The 15,868-nt window shown below is 34.8% G+C and overlaps 1 protein-coding gene across 1 annotated transcript in view; it reads left to right on the forward strand.

Moving 5' to 3' along the window:
* Positions 1-13,963, forward strand: part of LOC148649017 (uncharacterized) — a 67,315-nt gene extending 53,352 nt beyond the window's left edge. The window contains exons 37-51 of the mRNA XM_088605078.1: positions 95-148; positions 1,898-1,951; positions 2,116-2,277; positions 2,907-3,014; positions 3,796-3,903; positions 4,280-4,333; positions 5,726-5,833; positions 6,606-6,659; positions 6,748-6,855; positions 7,331-7,384; positions 8,865-8,972; positions 9,125-9,410; positions 10,300-10,487; positions 11,429-11,671; positions 12,845-13,963. Of these exons, the coding sequence (XP_088461204.1) occupies positions 95-148; positions 1,898-1,951; positions 2,116-2,277; positions 2,907-3,014; positions 3,796-3,903; positions 4,280-4,333; positions 5,726-5,833; positions 6,606-6,659; positions 6,748-6,855; positions 7,331-7,384; positions 8,865-8,972; positions 9,125-9,410; positions 10,300-10,487; positions 11,429-11,671; positions 12,845-12,991 (1,836 nt within the window). The 3' untranslated portion in view covers positions 12,992-13,963. The remainder of the gene's footprint in view (positions 1-94; positions 149-1,897; positions 1,952-2,115; positions 2,278-2,906; positions 3,015-3,795; positions 3,904-4,279; positions 4,334-5,725; positions 5,834-6,605; positions 6,660-6,747; positions 6,856-7,330; positions 7,385-8,864; positions 8,973-9,124; positions 9,411-10,299; positions 10,488-11,428; positions 11,672-12,844) is intronic.
* Positions 13,964-15,868: the final 1,905 nt, after the last annotated feature.

Consider the following 15,868-nt stretch of genomic DNA (forward strand, 5'->3'; position numbering starts at 1 on the left):
TTGCACACTGGGAAGATATGTGATTGTAAGTCTACTCAGAATGTATTTCAATTTTGTTGTCTTTTTTCTGATTTTGGATATCTTGATCTTTTAGGGTGGAATGGGTCCCGCAGGGCCGAAAGGAAGCAGTGGTCCACCTGGTAATCAGGTACATGCATAGACATGCATCCACACGTACATACTGTACTCACAGTAATGTACTGTATATAGGTCCCAAATTAAGAGATATTATTAAGCCTTTTTATCTGTATTTTTAATTTTGTTTTTGGAGTTGTAGGAAGTTGTGAGATTGCCAAAATGTCATTTCAGGTGTAAGCCACACAATTTAACTTTCAGTATCAATTAATGGTAAACAGAACTTTGAAAGTGTTTGTGTCAAGTGACAGAAGAGCATTTCACCACCCGGTTGTGAAGCATCCACTGCACACTATTCACTTTTGATTCAATGGCTTTATGTTTTACTGCAAATAATCTAAGACCAAGAAATAACATAATGTAAAATAATATAGTCTAAGACCAAAGGCAAAACCAAACAATATTTCCAAGCAAGAACAGACTAAGAGAACATGACAAGATAACATTGCACTATCTAGTACTGGTTATGTCTACATTAGTCTTAATTCATAATCAGCTTCTGTGATGGCGATCACCTAAATTAGCTAATATGATTACACATCCTCTTTTGACATGTCAAAACCTGTGGTATCACAACCTGGGAGTCACCATGACCAAAAGGACTGAATATCAATACACATATCATACCATATCCCATTGGAAGTTTTTAGGTTGCCCATCAGGAGCATGTGGTATTTCTCTTGTGGTTAGAAGGGAACCAATACCAGTACAAAAGCAGAATGTCATTGTGAAAATTGGCTTGGTTTCCCTTGGAACTTCAAAAAAACCTATACGTCAATTGACCTTCACTTCAACTTGATTGTCTATCTTATGCTTGATTTCAGTAAGTGCATTATTCCAGATATTATCCCCATATCCCCTATTTTCTCTGTGCACTATATATAATATTTATAAAACTTTATACTCTTATTTTCTTGGATGAAGGCAAAATGCAAACATTGCTTTCATCTAATAGAAAGAAGGCATATACTATATGCAGTTACTTTTGTTTTCCTGATGGCAAACAAATTGAAATAAATTATTCCCTGGAGATAGTGTGGTAATGTAGTACGTTTCCAAGTAGATATAAATATGAATATGTCAGAATTGTCAGAAAACAAGTCCTCAGAATGATGACAGTAATCATTTTATTATTATGCTGAAGATGAGCTAATTAATTTCAGAGATATTTGAATTCTATTTTTTTAATACAATGTGGTTATTTGAGAGCTTTAAATAAAGAGAAGAGGAGAGAATTACAGATGCAAGAGCTACAGGCATTGAAAATAATCCATATACTGCTGAAAACCACACTATACATTTTCATAGTTCTCCTCCATTAAAGTTAATTACAACTGAACCCAATTTGTAAGGTTCTGAACTGTAAGTTTATGCACCAAAAACTGGACACAAAAAAACTTACATTTACACCGTGAAGCCACATATTTTACAAACCAGAGCGTGATTGTCAGTTCTTATCTCCGAAGATTCTCTTTCATGGTCCGGAGAACAAAGTCAGTGAAGTGCATTTTTATAACTGTTGTTGTACTAAAAATGTGCAAAAATAATGATCTTACAGTGTAAGTGTTAATAATGCTCTTTAAAGGAATTACTATGTTGCAAAAACATTTTATTTTTGGGTCTTGTGGCCAAATTCAATATGCACAAGTAATATACAGTAGGACTGTTTTTTCTTTGTAGTTTGTTTTATTGCAGGTTTCATCTTGAGCCTGGTGTCCTGGTACATCTCTTATATGTATTTTAAATATTTTATTTTAAACAGGGTGCCCAGGGTCTCATGGGACCACCAGGTGTTCCTGGTCCTCCTGGACAGAATGTGAGTGATCTGTTGCATTATTATACTGTAGACTTGCATACCTTGAAAACCCTTGTTACTAGATGCCACCATTTACTGGTATCTCTTTTCAAATACATGAATGAAGAAATTAATACATTTTGTGACATGGAATTCTTAGCTATGATGATTCTTTGTTTTTACAGGGTAGTCCTGGTTTCCGGGGTCCCCCGGGAATAGATGGTAAAATCGGCCCTGTCGGTCCTGCTGGAAAAACTGGCTCCGCAGGTAACCCAGGTGAACCGGGATCTAAAGGTGCTCCCGGCCCCCCAGGAGAGAGAGGGCCTCCAGGAGAAAATGGAAAGCCAGTATGACATCTTGAGTATTTATTTCAAAAATGCTTGAAAATATCTGTGTAAAAAGATTACTAAAGTTCCAGTATATTGCATCTGGAAGTTTCTTTTGTAGCTAGGACAGGTAGATGTAGAATTATGTTATATAATTTTGGGCATTCAGATGGTCTTTTTGTTCATTGAGTAAGTAGTTTATTTAGACAATAAGTAGCGGAAAAAGCACTCTAGTTATTGCCTCCTGACTGCCTCCAAGTACAGTATAGGTAGTAGGTATCCTCTCAAGCTGATACAGTAAATTGCATTTTACCTTTTAATTTCCATGTGCCAAATAGTAGTAATTGTTTTTCTTTCTTCTTTTTGAGGCGCAAGTGGTTTAGATCACTAAACATAATGATTTTAAGATAAGTGTATAAGGCATCAAGTGATCGAAAATGGAAAAAAATGCTCAAACCAGTAAACTAAACATTTTACTGCACAGTTGATCGGACTCTTCAATGACTTTTAGAGTAGTAAAGGTTTCGTTCAAACTGTGTGTAAACATAAACATTCAGTATTTGTAGTAATCAAAGTTGTAGTTGCTGCTTCAGTAGTAGTGTAATAGTTATTTAATTGTAATGGCTATAAGCAGTGTATGATCCTCACAGGGTGAACGAGGAGATTCTGGGCCAATAGGAATTCCTGGTTCAAGAGGATTAGTTGGTTTGCAAGGTCCATCGGGATCACCAGGTGCACAAGGACTGCCAGGCCCACAGGTAAGTTATTCCTACTAGAACATTTTATTTTGGACTTAAATTTGGTATTTTGTTTTAATTTATATTCCAGATCCTAATCACCAATTGCAATAATCTAAGGATAGATTTATTTTTAAGGACTGTAAAAGTCAATCAGCATTAAAATAACATACCATTTAATGCAGTCATTAGGATATTAGTTATTCTTAACTATATTAGTGGAACTAGATTTTTGGATCTTTTTGCATTTGTTCAAATATATGTGTTTTCAGGGTTGGGGAACTTCAGTTATAAATTTTCCATGACATTTTAGGTAATTTATAACAGAAACACTAATAAACTCACAAATTACCATTAGTGTGGGAGTAGTGGTTAGATCTCTGAACTTAAAACTGGAAGGTAATTTCTTCCTTGAGCAATGTACTTTGCTCCAGATGGGTTCCACAAAATATCCAGTTGTATAAATGGAAAAAGGGATGACCAAATTGCCAAATTACAGTAGTAATAACTTGTACTGTCCTTTATTGTTCCTGGGTACTGTGAACAAAGTAGTAGTCCAGTTTGTGCACCATACCCAAACCCATACCCTTACCCTTATCTTAAAGCTTGACCTTGTTTTATTTGTGTGTATTGTTTTGTTTTTATTTTTTAATCAGGTTTGCAAACACAGTACTATTAACATTCTAGACACTTTTCTCTACTACTCTCTTGTAAAATGACCTGTACCACTTTAAAACTTAAATCTACCTAGCCAAGCTGATCTACACCAAAGTGTAAGATAAAATTACGTGTGTTATTGCAGGGATCACCAGGAAAAGATGGATTCCCAGGTGCCACGGGTGAAAGAGGCCTTAATGGAGCACCAGGCATTGCTGGAGCCAATGGCTTGCCAGGGGAGCCAGGCAAAGATGTAAGTATTTTTGTGAAAACTTAGTTGTACTGTTTTCAAATATTTAACTTTTCCATGTGACGTCTTAATAAAACTGAATTGATTGCACGTAAACAAGGAAACTATTTTTGTTTTCTTTCAGCTAAAACATTATTAAGTAGCATGAATGTTTATATATCTACTATTCTGAAAATGTTGCATTTCCGAGATTCTTATGCACATACAGTAGCTGGATGGCAGAGGACATGTAAGAAAATAAATTTCTAGAATATTGTACTAATAAGGGAAAAATAGAAATTTAATCCTTGCCAAGTCCAAAATGTCTGGCCATCATGTTGCACCTTACTCAATTCCCTAATCAAGGAAATAAAAATTAAAGTATTTATTTCTCGTATAGGGTATACCTGGCACTGATGGAATTCCTGGACGAGATGGCAGTCCTGGTCCTAAGGTATGACACTTCTTAGTTTTTAATTTGTACTCACTCTTCCCAGAAAGAAAATATGTAATCACAAAGATTTATGCTATAATGAAGGTGTAAACCTTAGTTCAAACCTGAATGGAAAATGTCAGTCTCATAGCAAGATCTCCCACAACACAGCTTTACACTTTTATTTGGTCTTTTTATCTTGTGAATGAACAGAGTATCTAGTTTGATTATTCAGGGTACTGTTAGGGTAAAAACATGTCATGTTGAGTGTTTTTGGTTTATGAATTGTTACCTTATGAAATGTTTTTGAGGAATTAATTATATTCATAAATGTAATTTCCAGTTTTACAGTCCCAGAGATGACTGTCAAGGTCAAGCTACCTCTCATTACTTTAACCATTCTTTAGAATTTGCTAAGAGGTAAGAGGGTAGAGGTATAGGGTAGAGATCTTTACTTAAGTGATGAAAAGGTTAATGTGTGAAGAAAGAATGCAACTGCAGAACTGCTCCAAAGAATACCACCTCATCTATAAATCCTGGTCCAGGCATACATGGTCACCTCTGGAACTGTCTCATTTGTCTTTATTTGTGATTGTGAATACTGATGGCAATACCAGGCTAAATTGTGAAGTAGACAGAATGATAGCATAACAATGATCCAAAAATATAGAGACAATAAAAACAAGCGGTATATTAGGTGAAAAAAGTTAAATATCTTATATTGCCCAATTCAGTCTGAAGGATTCAATTCAACTGAATTATGCATTTTATGTGCAAAAGAAAACATCAGAATCAAAGTTGGAATGCCTCAGGAATTGACAGGTGTTCAAGTTGGATGCATCAAAGAATATCAAATGATTGCACAAGTAGTTTGGTAAACTCAGTGGGTCACAGAGTTCATGCAGTTTATGGAAACCTATAAATGAACAGAAACAGAATACAAAACAATCATATACAATGGCATAAGAGACAAAAAAGTGGCATAGAAATAGCTTTTAACAACTGCTGAATTAAATCTTAAAATAGAAGGGTAACCCGTTTTTCCAATATGCTGCCATTTCCTGAGTTAGCTGCAGATATTTTTAGTTCCCTGTTGTCTCTTCTAACAATTGAATGTCTCAGACATTACGGAATGCAGCTTTCTGGACATTGTTCCATGGTATTTTACAAATCTTTAAAAATAACAAACTATTTTAGTACGCTAAAATATATGTTTCGGATATATAAAATAATCTTGATTTCTAACATCTACTATAGGCCTACAGAAACACCTCAAGAAAAAAACTTAAGTCATAACATTTTTGATAGGGTCAAAGCACCCAAAGCAATGGCTTTGCACAAATGAAATCTGAAGACACACACTTCAAATTATTGTGTTTAGTTTACTACCATACATTTCTTTTGTTTCCACAGGGAGATACTGGTAAAGATGGTCACCCAGGAAATAACGGCCCTCCAGGACTTCCAGGGCCCCAGGGACCTCCTGGCGAATCTGGGAAAAATGGTGAAAGAGGACAACCTGTGAGTTATAAGGAGATTTCAATAGGATATCTCATGCCCATAATCTCACTTACTGTAGTTCGAATTAATAAATAGTTCATACATACATACTGTATGTATATAGATATTTAATTCCCTATCATGCTCTTGATAGTTTTATATTTAGGTTATGCAATTTACTGTTACAGTATTACAGTAATTGCACTTAGAACATAGCCAGAGTGTATTTTTCATTGAATTCTGAAAAATAAATTACATTGAATAAAATGAACAAAAACAGCATGCATTCAGTATATGTTGTGGGAACAAGACTTATTCATTTGATAAGATTAAACTTATGAAGACAGACGTTTTAAGACATTCTCTGTCTAAATGTGTATCATGCTGCCTGTAAATGAAAAAGTACCCAGTAAATTTTCAACATCTGAGTGTAACTGGCCGTCTATTTTTCCAAATATCACAATCTCTTTTAATAAAGTATCACATCGCATGTAATCTATTAGTAGCTTTATTGTTTTAGCATATATAGAACCTCCCTTTTAATATACAGGATTCTTCAAAATTTATAAGCATTTTTCCTCTTCATTATTAAAATAAAACTTAAATAAATACTGATTTTCTTTTAGTTTCATGAAGTAAATCCACATTTCATTTAAATTCAATCACTAAATGTAAAACATACCTACAGTTCTAGCATTATACCACACATTAATTTATTTTATATATTAATTTACTTTAAAAATTGCATGAATCTTAAGTTATTCTTTGTAAGTCTCGTTTTTTCTGACCTTAGGGATATACTGGTCCAGCTGGATCACCCGGGCCGGCTGGTGTTCCAGGACGTCCTGTAAGTTTTAAAACATATTCTTCTTCTTAAGCCCTTATTAAAGCATCAAAACCTAAATCCTTTACTTTCTGTTTTTTTTTATGACCAGGGTGTTCCAGGCACCCGTGGAGACAAGGGAGAGGCTGGTACACCTGGTGAAAAAGGAATTAAAGGTCACAGAGGATTCCCTGGAAACCCTGGTATTCCAGGTCCCCCTGTAAGTGATAAGGCACTACAGTATGAAGTATTATGAATTCATAACAGAAGTTAGCGAGGAAGGTTAGATTCTAATCTGCACACTTCCACTTGCCTGTGTACTGTATATAAGTCTCACACCCAGGTCTTCCTTTTGCATATCTCTACCAAATCCCCACTGCCTCCCCATCTACACCTTTCAATCTATCATCTCTGCATGACTCTTAAAGCTAATGAGAAGCAGCATCACAGTAACTGTTACATAGACAGGCAACATGGTTTGGCAGCTATATTAGATTTATGACAACATTTGAGGAGTTTTGAAAGGTTTTATTCTCTGAAACCGAAAATAATAGAGGTATGAAAAGTGGCAATGTCATTATATGATATGGCCATGATATAATTGTCATGAAAAGCTGATAGGTCACATAACTTTTCTGCAATCTTGGATTTAACAGAATCTGTTATAAACTGTTGTATTTCATTACTTTTACAAGGGTGGACCTGGGGAACCTGGCCCTTCTGGTACGTCTGGACCTATGGGTCCTAAAGTAAGTACAAAAACTTTAATTAGAAAAGCATAGCTGAAAATGAATGAACAGTCAAGCATGAAAAAGGAATGTGTATTTTAAATGTGTAAAATTTTGAATATTCTAAGACTATATTAAGAAATAATATATTGCAGGCATTCATTTACTGTATGTATATGAAAGTTGCATTTTTTACAATTGGTACTGTATGAGACACCCTAGTGACTTTCATAGATCCTTATATTCGTATTGGCCTCAAGTGGAAAAATAATATTTTAAAGTTTGTCATGGATTCTTAATTAAAAGACGTTTTACAGTCTTGGTAACATACTTTACATCTGACAAACTGGAAAAAACATTAAAGTGTGACAGATCACCACATTCCCTTAGCCAAGCAGAGACATTGTAGCAGAAATTCTTATTTCTCAAAATGTCACCAGTCAAGACTAGACATGTAAAAACGTATTCTCAGTGTAAATGGAAGGTCAAGAAATATTGTAGATGTAGCAGCATTACCAAATGTCCTGGGAAGGACAGTCAGAAAACCAAAATAAAACTGAGACAGACAACACACAGCTGTTGTCAGTGTGGTTTGGATTTGCTCTACAGTGAAGAATGCAGGTCAAGCATGGCTGTGAAGGTGTCATTGCAAAAATAGTATTTCACCAACAGTAGTTGTATCCATATGGTCTGTGAAGCTCAGATAGGTAACGTCCAAACTGGAGCATAGTGACTCCAAGTTATAGCTTGTCCCCTCTTCTGTAGTGTTATGCAAACTGAGCATACAGTATGTGACTTTCCCTGAAGGAATGCTAGTACTGTACATTGCAGGGTTGATACCAGCAAAGGTGGTACCTATGTATACAATGAGGTAGATTGCAGGAATGAGGTCAAATCAATAGTACTGTTTGCAGGCTCATGATCATGAACGTACAGAGGAGGTGCTTTTCTCTGTACAGGAAAAGTGGGGTGTGTTTGATCTGAAGAAATGTAGAACTCACGGACAGTGTCTTGCTTTGATTCCTTGAAATAATGAGAAAAAGATATTTCTGTATAACCCTACTTCTGATATGATAGCTGATGTCTGACCAACCAATCACCTTTTAGCACGCTATTTCATTACTTTGTAAGGACATATTTCAGAGATATCTCTGACAGATACTGTATCTTTTCCCTTATTATACTTCTCCCTCCAAGATAAGAGGTTTAGCAAATTTGATTAGAGATGGTAGACACCAATGTTTCATTTCTAGCTCACTCTAATTGACTTCTTAGGTCATTCTTAGGTCTTCTTTATAATCAATCAATTTATTGATTCCATTTAGTTTTGGTATCAATAAATTACAAAACAGTCAAACACATAGTAAAATAGAAAAAAAAATAAAACTGTGAAAAGGAGGACCTTCTTGTGTTAACCAGGGCCTTCTCAATGAAAGGAATAAACAATGCAAATTATCCTATATTAGGATTTATATTTCATCTTTTTGATAATCCTCTTTAGGGCCCTCCTGGTCCTAGTGGCTCTCCTGGAAAAGATGGTCATAGTGGATATCCAGGTCCAATTGGACCCCCTGGGCCAAGAGGTCAAACTGGTGAACCTGGGTCTGCGGTAAGACTTTATGCTACTTTGCATGATTTCCAGTTTTAAATCCTGTCCTGAAATAATATACAAATTGCATGAAAAGGTAACCCATGAAAAATTTGTATGTACGATTCATCACGTAATAATGTACAAAGACTAAAATTGTTATATTTCAACAGGGCAACTCTGGTTTGCCTGGGGCACAAGGTCTTCCTGGTCCCCCTGGCCCTCCAGGCCCCTGCTGTAGTGATTCAAACATATCAGGTCCCTACAAAGGAGAATCTTGGCCGCCTTACTTCATCGGTGACCAGGCTGCTGAAGGAATTGGTAGTGTAGCAGAGATTGCTGCTACATTGAAATCCATCAACACACAAATTGAAAATATCATAACTCCAGATGGATCAAGAAAGAATCCAGCACGCAACTGCAGAGATTTAACATTTTGCCATCCAGAATTTAAAAGCGGTATGTAATTGTTTTTATGCTTATTTTGTATGTAGAATATTGTTGTTACTCCCCAAACATAAAAAAGATAACACACAACAAAGCTGCCAAAGAGATCCAGCCTTTGTACTTCTATCGTCTTTACTAAAAAGATAGAGATGCTTACATTAATTAATTCTTAATTTGTTCTTAATTGGTGTGTCTTCAGACATCAACATGTGTGCAGTGGAACACATTTGTGAAACAAAGAACAAATATTATTTATAGTCACATGGGAATTATATGTGATGTGGGTCAATCCTATGTACAGTACATAAAAACAAGGAGGTTGAATGTCTGAGAACGACTGAGCAAGATTGCTGTGTTTCTGTTCTAATTTGCTGCCATGATATAGTGACTATGTAGTTTGAGGCAAACCCTGATTGGTAGAAGTTTTTTTTCTAGTACCAATAATGATGTCCTTGGTCCTGTGATGTGTTAGTGTATAGGAGGGGGCATTCCACTGCAAAATCTTTATATTTATATAAGTGTGCTGTGGGATGGAAAAAGTTGAGAAACACTGGACTAAGATCCATTATTTTGCAATGGGGCTCACATGTTTGTCTAAACAGCAAGTAATCTTAATGTAACACATACGGCCATCATTGCAGGTTGTTCAAGCCGGCTTACCAGCCGAATAGCAGGGACCCTGTGAATAGCAGGGACCGCAGGAGATTTCCCTTTAGTTCAACTGGCTGGGTCCCTGTTGAGTGATGCCGGAGGCCCAGGTTCGAGTCCCCATCGGTGGGGGGGCTGACCTGAGGCGGCAGCGGCGAGGGCACATACCCACATGAACCTGAGAGCACTACATTTATATTAAATTATTTACAGTACATGACTTGTCATTATTTGTCCCTGGTTGTTTATGTAGGAGAATACTGGATTGATCCTAACCAAGGCTGCAAAATCGATGCTATTAAGGTATACTGCAATATGGAAACTGGTGAGACTTGTGTAAACGCCACTACAGATAAAGTACCTCGAAGAAACTGGTGGAACAGTCCTGTGCCTTTGAAAAAGCCAGTTTGGTTCGGAGAGTCCATGGAAGGGGGATTCCAGGTAATTCTCGATCACAGCAAAACTCACAAGTCATTGCAGAATATATTGCATATCCCTTGTCTTTAAAGCAGTACAGTTTTTAATGAAAATGAAAATGTGTACTTGAGTTTACCAGCACATATAATTAACATATTTATAAATATTTTCACATCAAAGATATGCCTAAGCAATAAAATAGCAAGGGGATTTGTGAGACTGAGAGAAACCAGACAAACTAAAATTCGTAGGATTGTTCATCCATTCTAATTAATAATTATTTGAAATAGATATAATGTTTAAAAACAGGTTTATAAGCAATGCATCATATGAATTATCCAGTTAGTAGAGTGAAAAAGCTTTCACATCTGACTATTTATATTTCAAGTATTTTGGAATAAAATCTTTATTAAATGAATCTTGTGTTACTTTACTGACTATGCTAAGCCTTAGTTTGAAAATAACAGCAAAAACAGACCTTAAATATAGATGACACAAAAATATAATAAACAGAAAATTGTATTTTTGGGAGCCACACAGTAAGTATTCAGTGATGCAGTGTGAATTAGTACTGCCTTCACATCTACACATAAATACATTACAGTTCTTTTACTTTTATTTTTGTTTTACTTTAATTTCAATTCAATTATATTCAATTGATTTTTATATAGCGCCTTTCACAACAAGGTTGTGCCAAGGCACTTAACAAAGCTGTGTGACAGTACATGACATTACAATACAGAGAGAAAAAGCCAGAAGACAGCGGAGGAGAGGAACCAAAAACTCCTCTGTAGGGGGAAAAATATTCTAGGGGTCCAAGGTCAACTGGCTGCCCATTATACAATTCTAAAAAAAGTACTGTGTAATGTGGATTTGTGAATTTGTCATTTGTGGATTTGTACTTTGTGAAGTGACGTTTTTTTTAAATTGCACCTACAATCATTTTTTTACACTTTGATTTACAGTTCAATTATGGTGTAGCTGATCTTGCAGAAGGAGTTTCTGAGGTTCAGTTGGCTTTCCTTCGCATTCTGTCAACCTCAGCCTCTCAGGAAATTACATACCACTGTAAGAACAGCATTGCATATATGGACGCCGAGGCAGCCAATGTGAAGAAGGCCCTGAAATTTTTAAGTTCTGCTGATGCTGAAATAAAGGCAGAGGGCAGTAGCAGAGTGACATACACTGTTCAAGAGGATGGCTGCACTGTGAGTATTTGTTTTTTTATTAAAAATTAAAGCTTAACACTAAACCCCAAGAAGAGGTAATTATAACTCTTAATTGTTATCTCACAAAAATAGTATGTGATTTATAAAATGTAAAATTGTTTTCTATTAAAGACCTCTTTTGGGTTTAAATCTATTATTCTAGTGGCATGGCATAGTTCAATGATTCAATGATAAATTCAGCATATATAATGTTATATGTGGAATTAACTAAAGTGTTTAGGGTGAACCAAATAAACATTTAATTATTTACTGAAATGGTTACAATAAACTGCATGTTTGTCATTAATTTTATGTAAATTAGCAAATCACATTTAGCACCAAATAGATGAGTACTGAGTAGTATTATGATATTCAATTAATTAGTTTATTAAAAGAGAATTAAATAAACTAAAAGAGAAAGGACTACGTATATTAGGGTGTCCTGAGTTGGGCAGCATGGTGGCACAGTAATTAGACAGTAATTAGTATTGCTGGGACCCTGGGTTCATTTCCAGACCAATTTCCAGGTCTGCTATCTGTGTGAAGTTTGTATTTTCTCCCCATGTTTGCATGGGTGTCCTTTAAGGGCTCTTATTTCCTCTCACAGACCTGCTGGTACGTTAATTAGCTTCTGTAAATTTGAAACTGATGTGAGTGTGTGCATGACTGTGTTTTAGTTAAAAAATACTGCAACAAAAATTAGTTTAAACACAAGTAGTAATTATTTCTAGTCCACAAGTACTGTACATAAAAAACATACTTATTGAAATTGTAAGGATTGTATGCTTAAGAATGACATAAATGTACTGAATATGTTTTTTATGCATTGTATATTTTAACTTAGGGTTGCTGAGCAAACAATAGTAGAAGAGGGTGCAGTGGAAATTCTAATATATTATAGCTGTTTAGATTGCTTTATATTTGGTCCTAAATACAATGCCACATTTTATTTCTTTTTATTGCATGTATAGTACATAAGTTGTATGTTTCATGTTCATTTAACCTTTTCCTCATATGTTTAATTATATTCAATAGTTTAGAATAGCTTATTCATTTATCTTTCTTTATGTATAAATCTCAATAAATTAAAAGCTAAGAACAAAAGTATGGCTTATATGTACATATACATTTTTGAGTCATTTAAATATTTTTTGTTTTTTTCTGTTTTTATAGAGACACACTGGGGAATGGGGTAAGACCATCTTTAAGTACAAAACTCGCAAAACAATTCATCTTCCTCTTGTGGATATTGCACCAATGGATATTGGTAACACAGACCAGGAATTTGGAGTTGACATTGGACCTGTTTGTTTCTTGTAAATTAATATTGATCTTTTCATCAGGACATAACAAATATAATTGTACTTGCTGTTCTTTATTCTGTGCCTGTTTCTTGATTCTTGACATGCAATCCAGATGGCCTCTTAACAACTTCAACATGTTGTGAAATAAGCAAAAGAATCAGATTGTCCATTTCATGCGAATATACAGTATCTATTAATAAGTACCTTTACTTGTTTTAAGCATTAAGCAAGTGGTGCTAAATCCATTAAAAAAAACAAAGTGATTCCATGTTTTATCAAACAACAGAGGACTTTGAGTAAGACCAAAAATTCCCCCTGCATTCGTCAAGTTAGAAGGCTGATTAAATTCAGCATCAAACCTTCTCCATTTTTTCTTACCAAGATACAGCAAACAAAAACTTCACCCTCGTCAACTTTATCAAGGATAGAAACTGAGATGCATTTGGTTTGAAAGAAAGCTAAAACAAATGTAACAACTTTGTCAAAAAGAGTATACATACCTTGCTGTTCTAGATAAGAATGTAATTCAAAAACAGGTATAAACAATAGAAATTGATGTGCCCATAAGTCAATCCATCTGCCTTCCATTTACTGTAAGTACAATTGTAGTTCCTGTAACAGCCAGTTAAAACCACTTGAAAATAGAAATGAAATTAAAATGTATTCTACAATGGTGCTAAAATGGTTTCAACCTTGACAACGTGAAGCTTATATTACAAAATACATAAAAATGTATCTCTATATAACATACAGTACCTGTGCTGGGAGTCATCGTCACTTATCTACTGTCATTTTTCACACTGTATAGCTCATGTTGCTGTTGTCTTTTGACAAATTTAATGGTTGTGTCTGGTGATTGGGATTTTCTTGGCAAAATGCATGTGAGTAAATCTGCATCTTTTCAACACCTGAAATACATCTTTTTGGAATGTTTAGTATCCTCTGATATGTGGACTAAAATGTTGAATAAAGTTCTGATTTTGTACAACCTGTGATTTCTTTATTCTTTAAGCCCATGACAAATCATTATTCTTTCAAATTAGTTATGTTGCCAATAAGGGTTTAAATAAACAGAAAATAGAGTGAAATAATAAGATAATTAAAATAAATACAGTTACTAAAAATATCCCTAATGTCAAAGATATACCCAAGTGGTTAGAATATTTTTGAGGCATCTACTTTCTTTATTGTTTGGCACAGCTCTGGCAAACAAGGAACTAAATGAGAGGCAAACAAGGACAGACAAATATATATTAACAATACCACAAGTAGATAACACACAATGTTACACAAATACAAATAAAACACAATTATATTTATAGAACAAGGAGTCTCAGAGTTTTACTGTACATTATACCATCCCAGATAATCCAAACTTCTAACTCTGTAAACTGAAATCCTTAGAAATGTCTAAGCAAGAAAACAAGGGAAATATCCCATGTCCTACAGGTAAATAAACATAACTTGACTCAGTGCTAAATATCCCTTCCTTAAACCTGGATGCCCAAAAGTGAACAAAAATCTGTCCCCCTATTCTAAAATTAAAATTTCCTTAAATAACAGGACAGTAAGATCTCTAAAACAAGTCGCCTGGCATTCTTCTTCTTCCAGTCCTTTTCTGTCTCCCTCTGTGTTCCATGTCTTTTTCTGTCCATGTGTCTCCTTATCCTTTCTTTATGGGTACAGAATTATGAGAACCAGAGTTATTCCCGAGAAGATGGGAATACAACTGGATAAACTACCGATTGTTTTTAGACTCTGTAGGGGCAAGACATATTATTTTACATAGAATTAGGTGTCATTAAAGATTTCTAATAATCTTTGTGTACCTTGACCAAGGCAGCTTGGGCCTCTCTCTAAATGCAGAGGAATATGCCCATCAGATAAGAAAGATGGTAACTTTGGCAGAGCTGCCTAAATGCCAAAGCAGAGCTACCCAGCAACACCAGGCAAAGGTCTCTGTCTCCTCTCTGCATTGGGTCCCTCCCAGCACAGATGACCCACCAAGTCAGACCAAGGACCAATCTAGCTCAGCTCTGTCTTCTCAGTGGTAAGTTTAACTCATTAAGGAGGTTTGGCCAATGGATCTTTGTTAATAAAACTTCATGATTTGCATTTTAATTCTCTAGAGTTGAATTCTCTAGAGTTGAGTTATATCAATCATGCAAATACAAATTTACTTGTGTTTGAGGATATAAAAATGATGTAATTATATGAGACTGATAAGACTTATGAGGTAGACCATAATGCATGTTATAGAAAATGTGTATTTAACTCTGAAATTATTAACTGATTTTTGAGTGAATGATCAGCCCTTTGATGATGTGTTCAAATACATTCTATTAAATTTGTTGTTTGTTATGAATGTTTTTGGCTTTATATCAATAAACTGTGTATTTATTTAGAATCCATGTGCAGTATGAGACTGTGAATTATTGTTTGATCGATTCCTAAAAGTTGCCAAATATTCTCACAATTTACCATCACCATTTCTGATTGTACAGTACATTAAAACCCTACATAACCTCTGTGAACTAAAAATGTTAATTAACTTTTTTGTACCATTTTAACAGTTATATTTTTGTTTCATATCCTGTTTAATGTGCTCTAATATTGTGACTTTACAGGCTAACTGTTTGAATAGTGTTAAGAGTAAAATAGCATGTTACAAAACTTGCCAGTGCACTCTCTTCCAATATGTTTGGACAAGATGTTAAATCTGTCAATCAAATGGTTGATTACAATAGAAAACAATAATCCCAGAATTAAAAACAATGAACCATAAAAATCTTACACCATACTATATATCATTTACTTTATATACCATATATCTCCATTATACAGAATACAATCAGTATATATATATAGCCATATACTTTATGTCCATTAAAAG

This window comes from Lepisosteus platostomus, chromosome 14 (genome assembly GCF_059453375.1).
Source record: "Lepisosteus platostomus isolate fLepPlt1 chromosome 14, fLepPlt1.hap1, whole genome shotgun sequence".
In the NCBI taxonomy this organism is placed as follows: domain Eukaryota; kingdom Metazoa; phylum Chordata; class Actinopteri; order Semionotiformes; family Lepisosteidae; genus Lepisosteus; species Lepisosteus platostomus.